The sequence below is a fragment of the Onychomys torridus genome, chromosome 3 (assembly GCF_903995425.1).
Source record: "Onychomys torridus chromosome 3, mOncTor1.1, whole genome shotgun sequence".
NCBI lineage: Eukaryota > Metazoa > Chordata > Mammalia > Rodentia > Cricetidae > Onychomys > Onychomys torridus.
In genome coordinates, this window is record NC_050445.1 from 39298181 (window position 1) to 39315010 (window position 16830).

The following is a 16830-nucleotide window of genomic DNA, read 5'->3' on the forward strand; positions in this document are numbered from 1 at the left end:
TTTTTTTTTTTTTTGGCTTTTTGAGACAGGGCTTCTCTGTGTAGCTTTGCGCCTTTTCCTGGATCTTGCTTTGTAGACCAGACTGTCCTCGAACTCACAGAGAGCCACCTGGCTCTGGCTCCGCCTCCCGAATGCTGGGATTAAAGGCATGTGCCACCACCACCACCGGGCCATGTCTTTTTGAATAAATGTCTCTTCACGTGTTTCCCTAAGCATAAGTTGGACTGGCTGGGCTTAAAAAATTTAGAAAAGGACACAAAGTTGGGTAGATAGGGAAGGGGAGGGGGAGTGGATATGATCAAAATATATGAAATTCTCAGAGAACTAATTTTTAAAAATTAACAAATCCGAGTTGGGGATTTAGCTCAGTGGTAGAGCACTTGCCTAGCAAGCACATAGGCCCTGGGTTCGATCCTCAGCTCCAAAAAAAAAAAAAAAATTAACAAATCCTTTGCCCATTTAAAAAATTGTGTTGTGCTTTTGTTATTGAGTTATAATAGTTTATATAATCTAGATGCAAGCCCTGTCATATATATTACATACAAATTGTTCTTATTCTGTGAAATTCTATTTTTAAAAATAAACTTTGATTCATACTCTGTTTAACATTTCTGTGTATTTATCTACATAATGTGTTTTGCTGGCTAAAAATACATTTATGTACAACACTTTGCCATATTAATGTTTAGAAATTTTGCCATTTTGTAGGGCATGAGATAGTGTCTCAATCTAATTTTCATTTGCCTTAAGATGGCTAACTTGAGCACTCATTTTTTTCTTCTACTTTGGCTGATTTTGCACATCCAGTTTTCATCTGCGTTTTATGCTAGGTCTTTTATGTAGAATGGAATTTGTTCTAGTTCTGAAATTTTGACTTCTATTTACCATTTTCTTGTTGTTAGCTTTGTGTTTGTACGGCTTTGATATGTTGTGTGCTTGCCTGCCCCCTCTTCTCCCCCTCCTCCCCATTCCCTCTCTTTCCTTCCCTTCCTTCTTGTGTTAAATCACACTGAGAATTTTCATGTTCCTCTTCTCATTTCTTATTGGGCTCAGTGGTGTCAAGCAGGTTTTCTCTGTCGCTTAGGCTCTGGAACTGGGTCTGATGTGTGTGAGTTTCTGAACTTAAAAGACGCTGAAGGTACTTAGAAGAGTATGGACAGACTAAAGGAGCCTGGGGTCTGCAAGTGAACCAGAGATGCAACTGAGGAGAGCTGGGCTGGAAGCTTTGTTGCTGTGACTGGCTTGCTTTGGATCCTGGTGTCCACCTGGAAATTTTGATAATTTAAAATGGAAGTTGATTATCTAGTAATGAGTCATTTTAGGAGAATGGTATTTGAATGGAGGGGAAAACAGAATTAGTGTTACCTCTGCATACACATTTCTTAATCTTAAAAATACATTTTCTGAGACAAGTCTTTATCACTTTAAAACAATTATATCATTGTAGAAGATATATATATATGTATATACACACACACATATATATGTATACACACACACACACACACACACACACACACACACATGATTTTTCAAGACAGGGTTTCTCTGTGTAACAGCCTTAGCTATCCTAGAACTTGCGTTGTAGACCAGGCTAGCTGTGAACTCAAAGAGATCCACCTGTCTCTGCCTCAGGTGTCAGTGCATCAAGTGGTGTTTTTGTTTAAGAAATAGTAGTATTTTGAGTTTTCTTTTAAATATCCATATATTTTTAAAGATAGTTTTGGTTGATATTTTATTTTTTTATTATTTTGGTTTTCAAGACAGAGTTTCTCTGTGTAGTTTTGGAGCTCATCTTGGATCTCTCTCTGTAGACCAGGCTGGTCTTGAACTCAGAGATCTGCCTGGCTCTGCCTCCTGAGTGCTGGGATTAAAGGCGTACGCCACCACCGCCCGGCTTGGTTGATATTTTAAAGGCTATCTCTCTTATTTGTTTTGATGTTTATTCATGTGTGTGTCAGTAGATCACTTGTGGGAGTTGCTTCTCTGTGTTCACTATTTGGGTTCTAGGGATTAAACTCAAGCCATCAGTTACCCACTGAGCTATCTTGCTGGTCTAAGATTACCTCTTTTAATATACTTGAAGTCTTACTTAAAATAATTAAAAAGAAAATAATTTAATTAAAAATTAAAATAATTACCTTACAAATAACCTTCTATAATCCATAAATACACTTTCAGCAAACATTGAGGAGAATGTGCTACCTTACTATCAAAGAAATGGCCACCATCTCTGAAGATGTGATCATCGTCACAAGCAGGTATGTGAATAGTCTGGGATCAAATACTTATGTACTTGTGGAATGTTTGCTGTTCTCTTTCTTTGACTGCCAGGAAGAATTGATAAGACTATCATAAATCATTCTTTTCCAAAACATAATTGTCATATATGATATTCATTATTCTCTTGATTTGATGTTTCTTTTTGACTGTCAAAAAGAATTTGTAAGAATATTGTATCTTAAACCATTCTTTTCTAAAACATGATTGTCATCATACAAAAATCATCCCTATCTGCTAAGAGGGTCACAAAGGGGATTGATACTAGGCTGTGGGTTGGTTTTTAAAAGTTTATAAAAATTGGGGCTGAGAGATGGCTCAAGTGCTTGTTGCTCTTGTGGAGAACCTGAGTTCAGCTTATAACCATCTGTAACTCTAGTTACCAGAGATCCAACACCTTCTGGTTCCTGTGGGTGCCAGGTACACACGTGATAAACATTCATACTTGCAAACAGATACTTATACACATAAAATAAAATGTCCTGTTGCTGTTGTTGTTTTCAAGAAGACAGGGTTTCTCTCTGTAACAGCCCTGGCTGGCCTTGAACTCACAGAGATTCACCTGCCTCTACCTCCTAAGTGCTGAGATTAAAGGCGTGTGCCACCATACCAGGCATAAAAATATCTTTTAAGTTCATAAAAATAAATAAAAGCAAAACTGAAAAGTAACTGCTTACTGAAATAGGTATTAATACTTAGAACAAATAGTATCAAAAGTTATCATTTTACATATAAAGAATTTTTATCCTTAAAAAAATACCGAGGGATAGTTCACAAAATAACCATTCTAAAGATCTAAATATCTTTACTCTCTGAAACTAGTAACCAAAATAAGTAAGTTAAATATTTAAGAATGAGGTATAATATATTTACTTATCAGATCAGCAAAAGAGCAAGGAAGTATTGTTACATTCCTCCAAGGAAGACTGGTGCTCTGGTACACAGAGGTAGAGTTCTAAATGAACTTTGTTTTCTAGAAAGCACTTAGGCAGCATTTATGACTGGAGAATTTCATCCCCAGTAATACTATATTCTGAATTACTCATCTGTTGTGTTTCTGTTATTGAATTAAATTACTTAATTAGTCTTGTAATACTCACATCACGAAATATTTCAAGCTTTTGGAATTATTTTTGAGTTTGACTTTGAAATATTGTATATATGTGTGTAACTATGGTAGTGAACCCAGTAGTACTAATAGTTTATATCTGTATGTAACATATGGTAATATGTAATAGTAATAGTAGTGTATATATGTGTATAACGTGGTTAACACAGTAATTTCGTAATAGTAGTGTATATATGTGTGTCGCATATGGTGCTGAACACAGTAATGTAGTAGAAGTAGTGTATATATGTGTGTAATGTGGTGAATACAGTAATGTTGTAGTAGTATATATATGTGTTTAATGTGGTGAACACAATAATGTAATAGTAATTTGTCTTTGGCTGCTTGGAATTGTGGCTAATATTTTATTTAAATGTCTGGTAATTTCTAAATATCTTAGAATGAATCTGTATAATTTATAGTAAAATATATAGTATTACTTAAAAATAGTTGCTTTTTTAGTGATTAACTATAATTCATTTAACTGAATATAGTTTTCATACATGAAGTACATTTTGAAGGAAGGTGCTTATGTTTAGTTATGTCGAACACAATTTCAGTTAAAGCTTTCAATGGAAATGTCAGAAAAGCAGATGTAAAAAGTAACTTACATAAGAAGAACTGTATCTCCCCTCGTGGAACTGTGAGTCTGCAGGCACAGACTGGCTGGTGTTGCTGCACCCGTTTGACACTGGCAGGACTAGGATTCTGTTGGACGTCCTCCATCATGGCAGAGTAGATGCTTGAATTCCTGGCAGTGTCCCATGTGCAAGCAGGAGGACACTGGGAAGGGGCCAAGGGGCACCAGCACCATCTGCCTCTTTTAGCAGGAATGCAGCAGCATTTCCTGAGCAAGTTTTAGATTTCATTTGGCGCATCTATATTATATGACTCTTCTTAGGCCAAGTACTAGGGGCAGGCAAGGAAAAAGGAGTTGAAAATTAGTGTTGAATTAATCAACTAATGGTGTCTGCCACAAACAAGAAACAAACCCTTCAGTTACATTTTTTAATTCACTAAATACTTGAAAAATTAAAGATAAAATAACTGTTGTTTGTTTCCTTTCAGTGGTTAATGTTTCCTTCTGAGCCTGATTAGATATAATTATAGTTTATTTCTAGTGCTCTTAAGTGATTAGTATGTATGATAGGCCTGATAATGGTTCCCTGATGATGCCCATGTCCAAATTCCCAGGACCTGAGGACATGTTATAGTCTATGGCAAAGGGCAGTTAAAGTCTATAGAGTATTCTGGTTTATTCATGTGGTCCTTTAAAAGGGTAAGCATTCTTAGAAATGGAAGTAGAGGGCTAGAGAGATGGCTCAGCAGTAAAGAGAGCTTGCTGCTTTTCCAGAGGTCCCGGGTTTGATTCCCAGACCCACACTGGGCAGCTTACAGCCACCTGTAACTCTAGCTCTAAGGGATCTGAGAGGAGGCCCTCTTCTATCCTTCTCATGTCATTCAGTCACACACACACACACACACACACACACACACACACACACACACTGTGTCTTTATAAAAACGAGAGTGGGAGGCAGAAGAGTGTCAGTAAAGAGATGTGAGGTAAGCATGGTCAGAGAGATGCTGTTAAAGATTTGACAATAGAAAAAGGGGCCTTCAGTCATAGAGCACAGGTGACCTTTGAAATTGAGACAGAGAGGAAATGGGTTCATCCATCTTTACTTTTTTGTTGCTAAAACACTGCCTGGGGCTGTGATCTTTAAGAAGTAGGGAGGTTTATTTAGTCATTTGTGGCTAAAAGTTCAAGATTGGTATCTTTGTTTCTTCTGTTGCTATGCTAAATACCCTGAAAAAGCTGCTAGGAAGAAAGGTTAGTTTGCCGTTGAGTCCAGTCTGTTACTGTGGGAAGACATGGCTGCAGGTTGAGAAGGCAGGGTGGCCTGGTCACATTGCATCTATATCCAAGAGCTAAGAACAAATAGGAGATGGGCCATCCTACAAGGCCTTAAAGGCAGCTGCCCCAGTGACCCACTTCCTTTGATGAGGCTTCACCTTCTAAAGGCTCCAGGCCTTTCCCAAACAGCACCGGCTGGGGACCCAATGTTTAAACACATGAACCTGTGGGGACATTTATCATTCAAACCTCAACAGTTGAGTAGCTCCATCTCTTTGACCTCTGCAGGGGGCTCTGTGGATTACAATATCATTAAACATCATAATAGCAGGAGTGTATATGAAAGAGGTCAGATGGTGAGGCCTGGAGTCAGAGGAGTGCAGGAAGCCAGGATTTCTATTCGTTATAACAACTTGATCTTACGGGACTAATAATCACTTCTGGGGGCAGCGTCCCCAGTGACTTAAGTACCTTGTGCTAGTTCCCATTTGTTACAGGTTCTGCCACATCCATACTGCCATTCTGGCAATAAGCTTCCAGCACCTGGACCTTTAAAGGTCATACTCAAGCCCAGCAAACCCCTATAGCTTTCATAACATAGGCCTCCAAACATCTTGATTTTCCAGTGAGACCTGTTGTGGAAATGAACTCATTAACTGTAAACTCACTACAACATAGAATGAATATCACTGTGATCCTCCAACTTTGTGGTACTTTCTTATAGCAACAGTAGAATAGAAAAGAAATACAGATCTTACACCTGCATCTGGGATGCTGCTAGGACAGAAAATCTGAAAGTAGCTTTGGGACTTTGAGGATATGCTAGGAAAACCTAGACCAGTAGTTCTCAACCGGTGAGTCACCGGCCCTTTTATGGGGGTCACCTAAAACACAGATATTTACATGATAATTCATAACAGTAGCAAAATTATAGTTATAAAGTAGCAAAGAAAATAATTTTATAGTTGGGGGTCACCACAACATGAGGAACTATATTAAAAGATCGAAGCATTAGGAAGGTTGAGAACCACTGCCCTAGACTGTTAGTGGAAATGTGCAGACGTTAAAGGATCAGGAAAAAAAAATCACCTTAAAGAATATGTAAATCATTGTGAATAGATTGTTAGTGGAAACATAGGCATTAGAGATGCTGGTAGTGAGGATTCAGGGGAAATGAAAATGTAGGAAGAGGATCTTTATTATAGTGGCAGGAAGCTTAGCAAAATTACATTCTGTGATTATGTGAGAAGAATGACTTAGAAGAAATAAACTTAGATTTTAACTGATGAAATTTCCAAGCAAAGTGTTGAAGATGCATTCTGATTTCTTTTTATGTGTTAAGTAAAATTTGAAAGTAGGTAAATTGAGGGGAGACCTGTTTAAAAAGAACCAGGTTTTCTTTAGTTAGGACTTGGGAGGTAGAGGCAGGAGGATCAGGAGTTCAAAGCATTTTTGGCAACATAGCAAGTTTGAGGCTGGTCTAGGCTACATGAGATCCTGTCTCAAAACCAACAACCACCACAAAACCAAAGAAATAACAACAACACAAATTACCAAAAAGGTAGGACTTGATAATTTTGGAAATTCTCTGTCTAAAGGGCGTAGGGTTCTAAGACTGAGAGAGTCACTGTCATGAAAGTATGCTGTAGAGAAATAGTGAAAGGCATCAGTGCTGAAAAATTAGATGAAAAGGGCAGAGTGTTCATTTGGAACACTAAGGAGGTCAATAGTGAGTCCTTAGCCTTAAGCAGAAACTGAAAATAGAGATTATCAAGGCAAGGTCTGTGGTTGAGCTTCTGTCTAAATGCAGTGACTCTCTGTACTTATGGTAGATCCACAAGGTACTTGAGTATATTATACCAGCAGAAATACTACTGTCTGTCTTGGACCTGAAGGAACACAAAGAGGACAAAGTGAAGAAGCTTTTAACATCTCAGAATTCAGCACATAGGAAATAGGCTAATAGACCTACTCAGTTTTGAGTATATGTTAACTGCACCTTATGACCAAGTGGAGGTGGCTGACTGCATGGGCAGAGGTTCAGGCCTGAAGAGTGCCACTGAGAACTCCTTAGATTGCTGCTTAGGCACTTTGCCTGGCTAGATTTATAAGTTGTTTAGGGCCTGTCTTAGTTTCTTTTCCTGTTGCTGTGACAAAACACCCTGACAAAAGCAATCCAAGGGATAAAAGGTTTATTTGGTTTACAACTCCGTTATTACTAGGATGTCAAAGCAGTAGGAACTTGAAGGAGCTGGTCACATTTTTAAAGTTCAGAGTTCTAGGTTACAGTCCATCAGGGCAGCAGGAGTCTGAGGGAGCTAGTGACATTATGTCCACAGTTAGAAAAGAAAAGAGCAATAAATAAATGAATGCTTAGCATTCAGCATGCTTTTTCCACTCCTATACAGTCCAGGATCCCCTGCCTGGGGAATGGTGCCGCCCACAGTGGGCAGGTCCAAAATAATCCCCCACAGACATGCCCAAAGGTCCCTCTTCCAGGAGATTCCAGGTTTTGTCAAGTTGATAATTTACACTAGCCATCAGAGGGCCAATGACTTTTATCTTTCCATTTTCTGTTTGTAAATGGGCACATCTGTAATTGTTACACTGTGGCATTCTTACATTTTGTTTTTGTCACAGGTCCAGAGATAGGGAGAATTGTTGCATCAGGAATGACAAGGATCTCACTCAAATCCAATTTGATGATTTTGATAATAAGATTGAGACTTTTGAACCAGTGAAACTTAGATGAGATTTTAGGCTGACTTGATACTGTAGTATGTTGATACTGCATACTTGATACTACAGTCTGGGGAGATCTTGGGATGGGTTGAATATATTTTGCAGATGAAATGGATGTAGCTTTCATGGCACAGTGGTTTTTGGCCTAGTAAGCACTGTGTTGGACTTCAATGCTACAGAACTGTAAGATAATAAATGGGTGCTGTTAAGCCTCTAATTGTGGTAATTTATTACAGTAAGAATAGAAAACAAATAGTGCAGATGGCCATTCTGTATACATAGACATTAGTGTTAGAGGGCAGAAAAACCTGAAGGCAGATACTTTGTAATAGAATATATATTGTGGAGACTCACAGAGGCTTCCTAGTGAGAACTTACTCAGGGTCAGAGAATCTGAGCTTGCTTCACCCAGCAGGGCTGAGAAAGGAGATGATTTGACCACTGGCATGTTTACCAGGTGTTTAGAAGGGTCTGCACTTGGCTGTATGGTGTGCTTTGATCTTGCAAGGGGGAGATCTTTTGCCTTTCCCCTTGGCATATTATAAAAAGCCTTTTGAATAAACCTCTGGGGTGTTGGGTATTGACCCAGGGCCCCCCTGAAGCTATCCTGTGTCTCTGTCTTTCTCCTCATCTAGGTCTATCTTTCTATCTATCATTTCTTCATTCCTCTCTCCCTTACCCAAGAACCCTTCGTAAAGTGGGAGCAGGTCAGAGCTGGTCTCCCAGTAGACTCCCACAATATGTGAATGAATAATACGTACATGGAACTGTTCTTATCAGGGAAATGCAAATAAAATCTTAATAACCTAATATACCATAGGAAAATTAAAGAAACTTGGCAATACAAAAATAAGAACAACAAGAACAAACTTTTCTCTAGTACAAAGTAGATGGAACAATTGAAACTACTTACACTATACACTACATACACTATAGTAGAATTATAACTATTTAGAAAACAGTTTCTTGTAAAGTTAAACATGTATTAACCCTGTGACCAGTAACATGTCTAGGTATTTACCCATAGAAAATGAAAATATATATCTACATACAAAACCATGTAAGGATTTTGTAGCAACTTTATTTACCAATAGGTCTAGACTACAGATAACCCAAAGTGCCTGTGTATAGAAGAATAGATAAACAAAATATGATATACTTCCACAGTGGCCTGCTGCACAGCTAACAAAAGGAACAAATTGCTGATTCAGACAACAGCATGAGTAAACCTCTAAAACTTCATGTTGGAACAAAATAAAAATGACAAAGAGAATACATCATGTTTGGTTCTACTTTTATAAATCTCAAGGACAGCCCAAACTCATTATGTTCATAGAAGTTACAAGTCTGGTGGCTTGGAGGAAATTGCCTAGAAATGAGCATGGGGAGTTTTCTATGGACATGCAGACAGATGTTCAATAGTTTATTTTAGGTGGTTACATGCTTATCATACTTGCCAAATTTTATCTAATTGAACACTTAGATTGTTTTGGTTTATATTGCTAGTCAAAGAATAAATTAAAGAGATTTTTGTTAGTGGCTTAAAGTTGGTCATATAGATTAATGTCTGGTGATACTGTTCTGTCTCTAAGTTCATGTGTGAAGAGTGCTTAGGATTCTGGAATTGAGTTCTGAAGAATGGTTCTTGAATCTTGGGAGTAGTATGTGTGTGGCAGGGGTGGTGGTAAATCTTCATTGCTGGTCTGAGTAGCTTTAGAATCACCTAGAAGATTGGTGAGGCACAACTTTGAATATGTCTGTAAAGTTCTTTCCTGAGAGGCTTAACTAAGGAAGGAATATCCACCTGGAATGTGGGTGGTACCCTGTATAGGCTGGAGGCCTATAGGATGGGGAAGGTGAGCAGAATGCTGTTATTTCCCCTCTCTTTGCTTCCTGGTCCATCATGACTTCAACCGCTCTGCTGTATCCTGTTCATCATAGTGGGCAGAAAACTCTGAAACCATGAGCCCAAATAAATCCTACTGGTTTCTGTAAAGCAATTGGTACAGCAGTGAGGAAGGAAGTGAGACGGGGGTGGGGTGGTGTGGTGGTGGTGGTGGTGTTTCAGTTTGAGGAGTTAACATCTCTAGTCTCAGTTCATAAATCATGATTTGGGAGAGATAAATGTGTTGTAGAGTTTGTAGTCATGTAAAATTTTAAGTTGTACAGTTATGTGTGGATTGGCTGAGGGGTGAAAATAGTTTTAGGAAGTGAAGTCTTCCCATTTACTTGATAAGAAGCTTGCAAACCTAAGCCAGTTTTCCTGATTGAATGACTCTGTTGTCCCTGGGTGATGAGTTTGAAGAGTGGCTGTCAGGGACATGTTCAGTCTTTTCTGTGGTGAAATTCTTCTTTCAGAGATCTTTAGTAATGTTTTCATTGCAAAATCAAAAAAATGAATTTCCAGCTGATATTTGAAGGTCCACCGTCTTTGGCTGTGAGAAACTTTCTAGTCCTAAATGATCTCCCATCTGTCTGCAGTTTGTACTTCAGAAGTGCTTATTCATCTCCTGCCTCCTGTCAGGGGAACACTGGAATCCTGGGAGTTCATATCAGTGCAGTTCTGTTGGCCAAACTCCGGGTGCTATTTGATACCTTGTATCTTTTTACATGTTTCTTTTCATGCCTAGAGTTGTCCTGTTTCCCTTTCTGCATAGCTCAGACACTTAGTATTTTGTGTTTTGATTTCCCCATTCTGCTTGACAGTCTTACCAGTTTCAGTTGTTTCTAAAGCACTGTTTTGTATGTATGTTCTAGTATTTAGTGTGTTGTTCACTACTGTTTAAACATTTCTCTGCCTTCTGAACCATTAGTCTTGAGAGTAAGAACTGTATCCTACATTACTTGTACTGTTAAAGCTGGAACAGTGTCTTCCAATTATAGAAATTAAGTATAGGCATATTGCAGAAGGTGAACATGGCATGATTTGCTTTTCTCCTTAAAGCAAGGGCATTGGAAACCCTTGAAAAGACAGAGGATTCTGTATCTTCCTCTCTATCCTAGGAAAGGCCTTCCACACAGTTACGGGTGTGAAAGGTGCGACTTAACTGGTGTTGAGAGAACTTTCTGTGTCTTCTTGCCTTTGTTTTTTCAGACCTTGTTTGTGAGCCTGATTATTTGGATTAACATTTATTCCCTTTTCAAATGAAATTGTGACAGGCTCTTGAAGAGAGATATTAAAGTGAGGCCACATCATAAAACATCTTCTCCAAAACCTAGTGAACAACAATGAATAGAAATGAAGGCCAGGGCCTTTTAATTCTAGCCAAGATGAAGTAAGGACACTGTAGTCTATCTTTCCCAGCAGTACAACAAAAAAACTTCAGTAAGAATACAAAGTAAACTCTGAGGCCTCCCAAAAGGAAGTTATAGCAGGTGGATTGGGGCTGGGGTGGGGAAGCATTACTTAATAAGTAACTGATGAGACAACAGTAGTTAGGACTCCGTACCAAAGGGGCTCCAAGGAGTGGTCTGCCTCTTTGGCCTGAGCACAGATTTGAAGAAGGCGGGCCAGGGGAGAACCTGTGAGCTGCAGAATGCAGGGAAGAGTTCTTACTGCTTTTTTCCTCTTTTTCTTCTAGTTTTTTCTGAGGCCAGCCCCAGTGATAGAACACTTGTACTATGGTATGTAACTGGTATTATAGACACATAAACCCTGAGAAAAAAGTGCATGACAAGTATGGAGAAATCCACTTACTCTTATTATTATGAACAACTTTCTGTTTAGTCTTCCTTATCCTGAGAGTGAGCCCATTTATGTAAAATTGGGCATTAGCATAGGAACAAAACTGAATAACCTCATGTTTCTGGTTAATAGAACTGATAAAAAGGTCTTTGATAGCCAGAGAGTATGGCAAAAATGACATTCAGGGAGATTGGAAAGTTCTAGAAGATCTGGAAAGATCTGAGTGCTTTTTCAAGGCAGTACAGATGTGAAAAGTCACAGCAAATGTTTTGAAATATGAACTAACTTTGAAGTCAACATGCATAGGACAGTAGGATCTGGAACTGAGTTAATTCCTTTCTAACTAAAACATCAACATCCCCAAATCTTTTAATAGAACTCAAGTCTCTAGATATGTTTAAAATGTCCAGGGTACAAAAAGTGATCTCCAGATTCAATATAATTACCAGTTGAAAGACTAATAGCATGCTTTACAGAACTAGAAAACACAATCTTCAATTCATGTGGATACAAAAAAGATCTTTAACAGCCATGGTGGTTTGAATAAGCGTGGCTTGAGTAGGCTCATATGTTTGAATGCTTAGTCACCTGAGTGTAACAGGAATCTTAAATGGTCTTATTAATAAAATCAAACCCGAGGCCAGGTATTGGGGTGAAAGCTGGAGATCAGAGACACAACACAGCTTCCTCACCTCGCCAGTTCCTTAGCTGGTCTTGTTTCCTCAGACTGCAAGCTTCTGAGTCCTCATCCAAAATGGGTCTCAGCTGAACTGCTGTTAGAAGCCTGAAAGCTTAACCAGCCAGATGCTTAACTAGCCTGGTGCCGGGTTTTCATGCCTTATATATCTTTCTGTTCTCTGCCATCACTCCCTGGGATTAAAGGCTCTCTTTCTTGGATTAAAGGTGTAAGTCACCATCCCTGGCTATTTCCAATGTGGCGTTGAACTCACAGAGATCCTCCAGGCTCTGCCTCCCGAGTGCTGGGATTAAAGGCGTGTGCTACCACTGCCTATCCTCATGTTTAATATTGTGGCCGTCCTGTTCTCTGACCCCAGATAAGTTTATTTCGAGGAACACACAATATTTCGGGGAACACATTACCACCACACCTGAGAGTAGCACTTTTGAAAGGATTAAAAGGATTAGGGGATATGGCCTTATTGGAGGAAATGTGTCAGTGGGCATGGGCTTTGAGGTTTCAAAAGCCCAGGCCAAGCCCAGAGTCTCTATCTCAGCCTATGGGTCAGGGTGTAGCTCTCAGCTACTGCTCCAGCGCCTACCTGTGTACCACCATGCTTCCTGGCATGATGATAATGGACCTCTGAAACTGTAAGCCAGGACTAAGCCTTGGTCATGGTGTCACGGCAGCAGAATAGTAGACTAGGACAATAGCCAAGCACACGGAGTAAAAAGACTGGAGGTGTCTATCCATAGTACCTGATTTCAGATATATTCCAGAGTCACAGTAGTAAAGAAAACCGCGTGATTCCAGCACAAATATAGACCCACAGAAAACCCAGAAATTACCCCACACGTCTGTATCAAAAGGATTCTGGCACAAGATGCTGAAGGCTTGCTTTGGGATAAAGACAGCCTCTTTGACAACTGGAGCTAGGAAAATTAGACTTATTTTGTGTACAAGTAAACTAAAAATAGGTCAGAAACTTTAGTGGGACACCCTAAACTTTGGAAAGTACTAGAAGAAAACATTGACATGGGCAGTCACCCAGGAAAGAGAAGCAAGCACTGAGAGGCACTATGATGTTCAGTTCAATAAGCTTCTTCACAGTAAGGACACAGTAGAATGAAGAGACAGTTTACAGTGCTAGGGAAGCTCTGCAGATAACCACCTGACAGTGCATTAACGTCCAGAATAGATAAAGACCAGAAAGCAGAACATAAAAAAAATCAAATCCAACCAAAGAAGGGCAAATGACCAATCAATATGTGATAAACAGCTCAGTGTCTCCAGGCATCAGGACAGTGAAAAATCAAAACTGCACCAAGAACCAATATTACTCCAGTCAGAATGGCCATTACCAAAAAACTAAAGCAAAAACAAGTATGGTAAGGATGCAGAGGAAGGAACTCTTATATACTACTGATGGGAGTGTACAGTCACCAGGGGAGATCAGAAGGGTGATTCCTCAGAAAGCTGAAAGTGACTTATGTATGACTGCCATACCAGTGCTTCTTGATTGGTTTCCACTTAAAACCACCTTTTGCCTATGAAATTGAACTATATGACTCCAGACATATAAAACGAGTATAAATAAAAACTTTACTGATAATGTAAAGAAATAGAGCAATTTCGGTGTGCATATTTTACCATTTATTAAAAATAAACTCATTATTTGGCTAATCTGTCCAGTCAGGATTTACCAACTCACTCTAGCACAGAGTCCTCCCTTTTTCTCCTTAAAAACCCACTCCTGCAAAAAATACTTGCTTTGTTGCTTGCTTGCACTTGCTGCTGCTGCTTTGCAGCCCTCCCCCTCATCCTTCACCCCACTACCCCTCCAATCCCACCCACCCACCCACCCACCACTTGTCCCTCCCAGGTAATAAATCTCCTTTGTGCTAAGAATTTGGTGTCTGAGTATGTTCTCTACTGACTCCGACATGGGCAGCCTCTCTTACAATGGACAGTTAGCCTTAGAATGAGTTGTAGAAACAAGGATTACATACTGTGTGTTCTGCTCACTTTCCTTTGTTTAGGCTTTGGTTGAAATAGTAACTGGTTACCATCTTGAGATTTTAATAGTAGATTAGACTTAATAGAGATAAACAGATTGAAGGATGTGTACATCCCGTATTAGATGCCTCTTCTGAGCCACTTGGCATAGTTTCAGGCTTCTTTGATTTCAGCTGTTGTATAGTGAGCAATTTTGTGCAGGATTGAACTCATTTAATTTATACTGCCTTATTTCTGGCTTGTATTATGTATTTTGTTTCCCATTCAGTGGAATTACAAACTTACAACTCATATCTATATGCCACAGAAATGTGGGAGAATTGTTTAAGGCTCCTTAGAAGATTGCTTTGTTAGTTAATTTTTAGTCTCTGTGATACCATACCTGACGAAAAGAATGGAGGGAAGACTTTGGCTTCAGTCCACTGTTTCAGAGGCTTCAGGGCATTGTTGATTGACTCTCTTGCTTCTGGTCTCATACCTGGTGAAGCAGATCATCATGCTGGGATGCAGGTAGTGCAAGAGGGCCATTTGGGGCAAGCAGGAGACAGAAAGCAGCAGAGAAAAAAAGTTTGGGACAAAATATGCCCTTCAAAGCGTACCTCTTCCAACCAAGTGTTCCCTCCTAAGCTTTTCAGCACCTCTCAGTGATGCCATCATGCTACAAATCCATCAGAGGATCACAATAGCCCACTAGCTGCCAACTGAATCTTTAACACAAGAGCCTTTTGAGATAACACTTCATACCCCAACCATACAATTGCTTATTAAATAACTAGTTGCAAACTGGAGAAAACCTGTTTACACTGATTTTACCTACTAACCTGCTGTCTTTGCTGTGCTTCACGGTTCTTTTTGCACGTTCCCATGTAAGCCTTCTGGAGCAGGGCTTTTCTTTTCTTTTTCTTTCCTTTTTTTTTTTTTTTTTGGCTTTTTGAGACAGGGTCTCTCTGTAGCTTTGCACCTTTTCCTGGATCTCACTCTGTAGACCAGGCTGGCCTTGAACTCACAAAGATCCTCCTGCCTCTGCCTCCCAAGTGCTGGGATTAAAGGCGTGCGCCACTACCGCCTGGCAGGAGCAGGGCTTTTCTACAGCCAGGGAAGCTAAGACCATAATTTAGGAAACCATGGGCCATGACTAAAATCACTGCTTAATCTTTTAAAATAAAATTTTATTTTAATACAGCCACACACACACCCTTTTTTTTCTGGAGCTGAGGACCGAACCCAGGGCCTTATGTTTGCTAGGCAGGCCAACCCACCGTACCCATTTTTAATGTATTGTATATGACTGCTTTCATGTTATGAAAGACTTGAGTAGTGTTGAAGAAACGGATAGGCTACATTCTAAAATATTTACTAATTGATCCTTTTTAGAAACAACAAGAAAAATGCCAAGCCTGTTTCCTAATGCTGCTGTAGCATGTTACAACAAACCTGCTAACTTAACCATCTTAGTGGCTTAAAAGCAGGATAGATTACTCTTTTTAAGATCAGGCTAGGAAGATGACTCAGCGGGCAGAGTTTGCTATGTAAGCATGAGGACCTGAGTTTGAATCCCTTAGCATCTGTAACCCCAGTGCCTCCCTGTAGTGAGATAGATGGGAAGCAGAGACAGGAGCTTCCCTGGAAGCTCTTGGGCCAGCTGCTCTGGTGTATGGAGCAGTAAAACAACAGGGTGAAAGGCAAGAACTAGCACCTCAGGTTTTCCTCTCACCCCCACATGCTTGTTGTGACACACGTGGGACCACCTCAGATACCAGCGCACACAAAACGACTCTGAAAAGCAGTTTCCCTGGGCTGGAGTCAGTGGTGTGGCCACTCTAGGATGTTTGTGTGCCTTCTCTTGCTTCTGGAGGCTGCCTGTAGTGTCTTGCCTCGAGCTTCATTGTCACATCTTCTACTTCCTGTGTCAGCCTCCTGCTTTACTCTTAAAAGGATACTTGTGATTATATTTAGTGCCTACCCCCACTATTCTGGCAGAATCCTCCCCATCTTAAAATGTTTAGTATAATCACATCTACAAAGAACTTTGCCACATAAAATAAATTTGTAGATTCTAGAGAATAATAACAGGGTATCTTTGGAACCTTGCATTTAGTCCTCCCAAGTTCATATCTGCCCTTCATATAAAATACATTCTCCCTCTCATAATATCCTCTAAAGACTAAAATCCATGATATCAACTCTAGCTCAGAAGTCCTAGATGTCATCATTTAAAGTGTCAGAATGTAATAGGGGCAAATTTCTTGGCATAGTTCCTCCTAGTGAAGAATACTGTGCTGCTTCCTAGTTTCACAGGTCCACAGGTCTCTCCATGTGTGCTTCCCAGATATAGTAGTGGAGCGGGCAGAGAGTCACACTTAATACTCATTCTCATTCTTAAAGGGAGAAGCATAGAAAGAAAGACAGAATTCATAGTGCTCAACAGTGTTGACATCCAATCATGGAAACTTCTTTCAGGC

General features: G+C 39.7%; 1 protein-coding gene across 2 annotated transcripts in view; it reads left to right on the plus strand.

Annotated features, from left to right (window-relative positions):
• Copg2 (COPI coat complex subunit gamma 2) overlaps positions 1–16830 on the plus strand; it is a 121932-nt gene that overhangs the window by 8748 nt on the left and 96354 nt on the right. For both annotated transcript variants that reach the window (XM_036180688.1, XM_036180689.1), the window contains one exon: positions 2182–2261. In XM_036180688.1, the coding sequence (XP_036036581.1) occupies positions 2182–2261 (80 nt within the window). The remainder of the gene's footprint in view (positions 1–2181; positions 2262–16830) is intronic.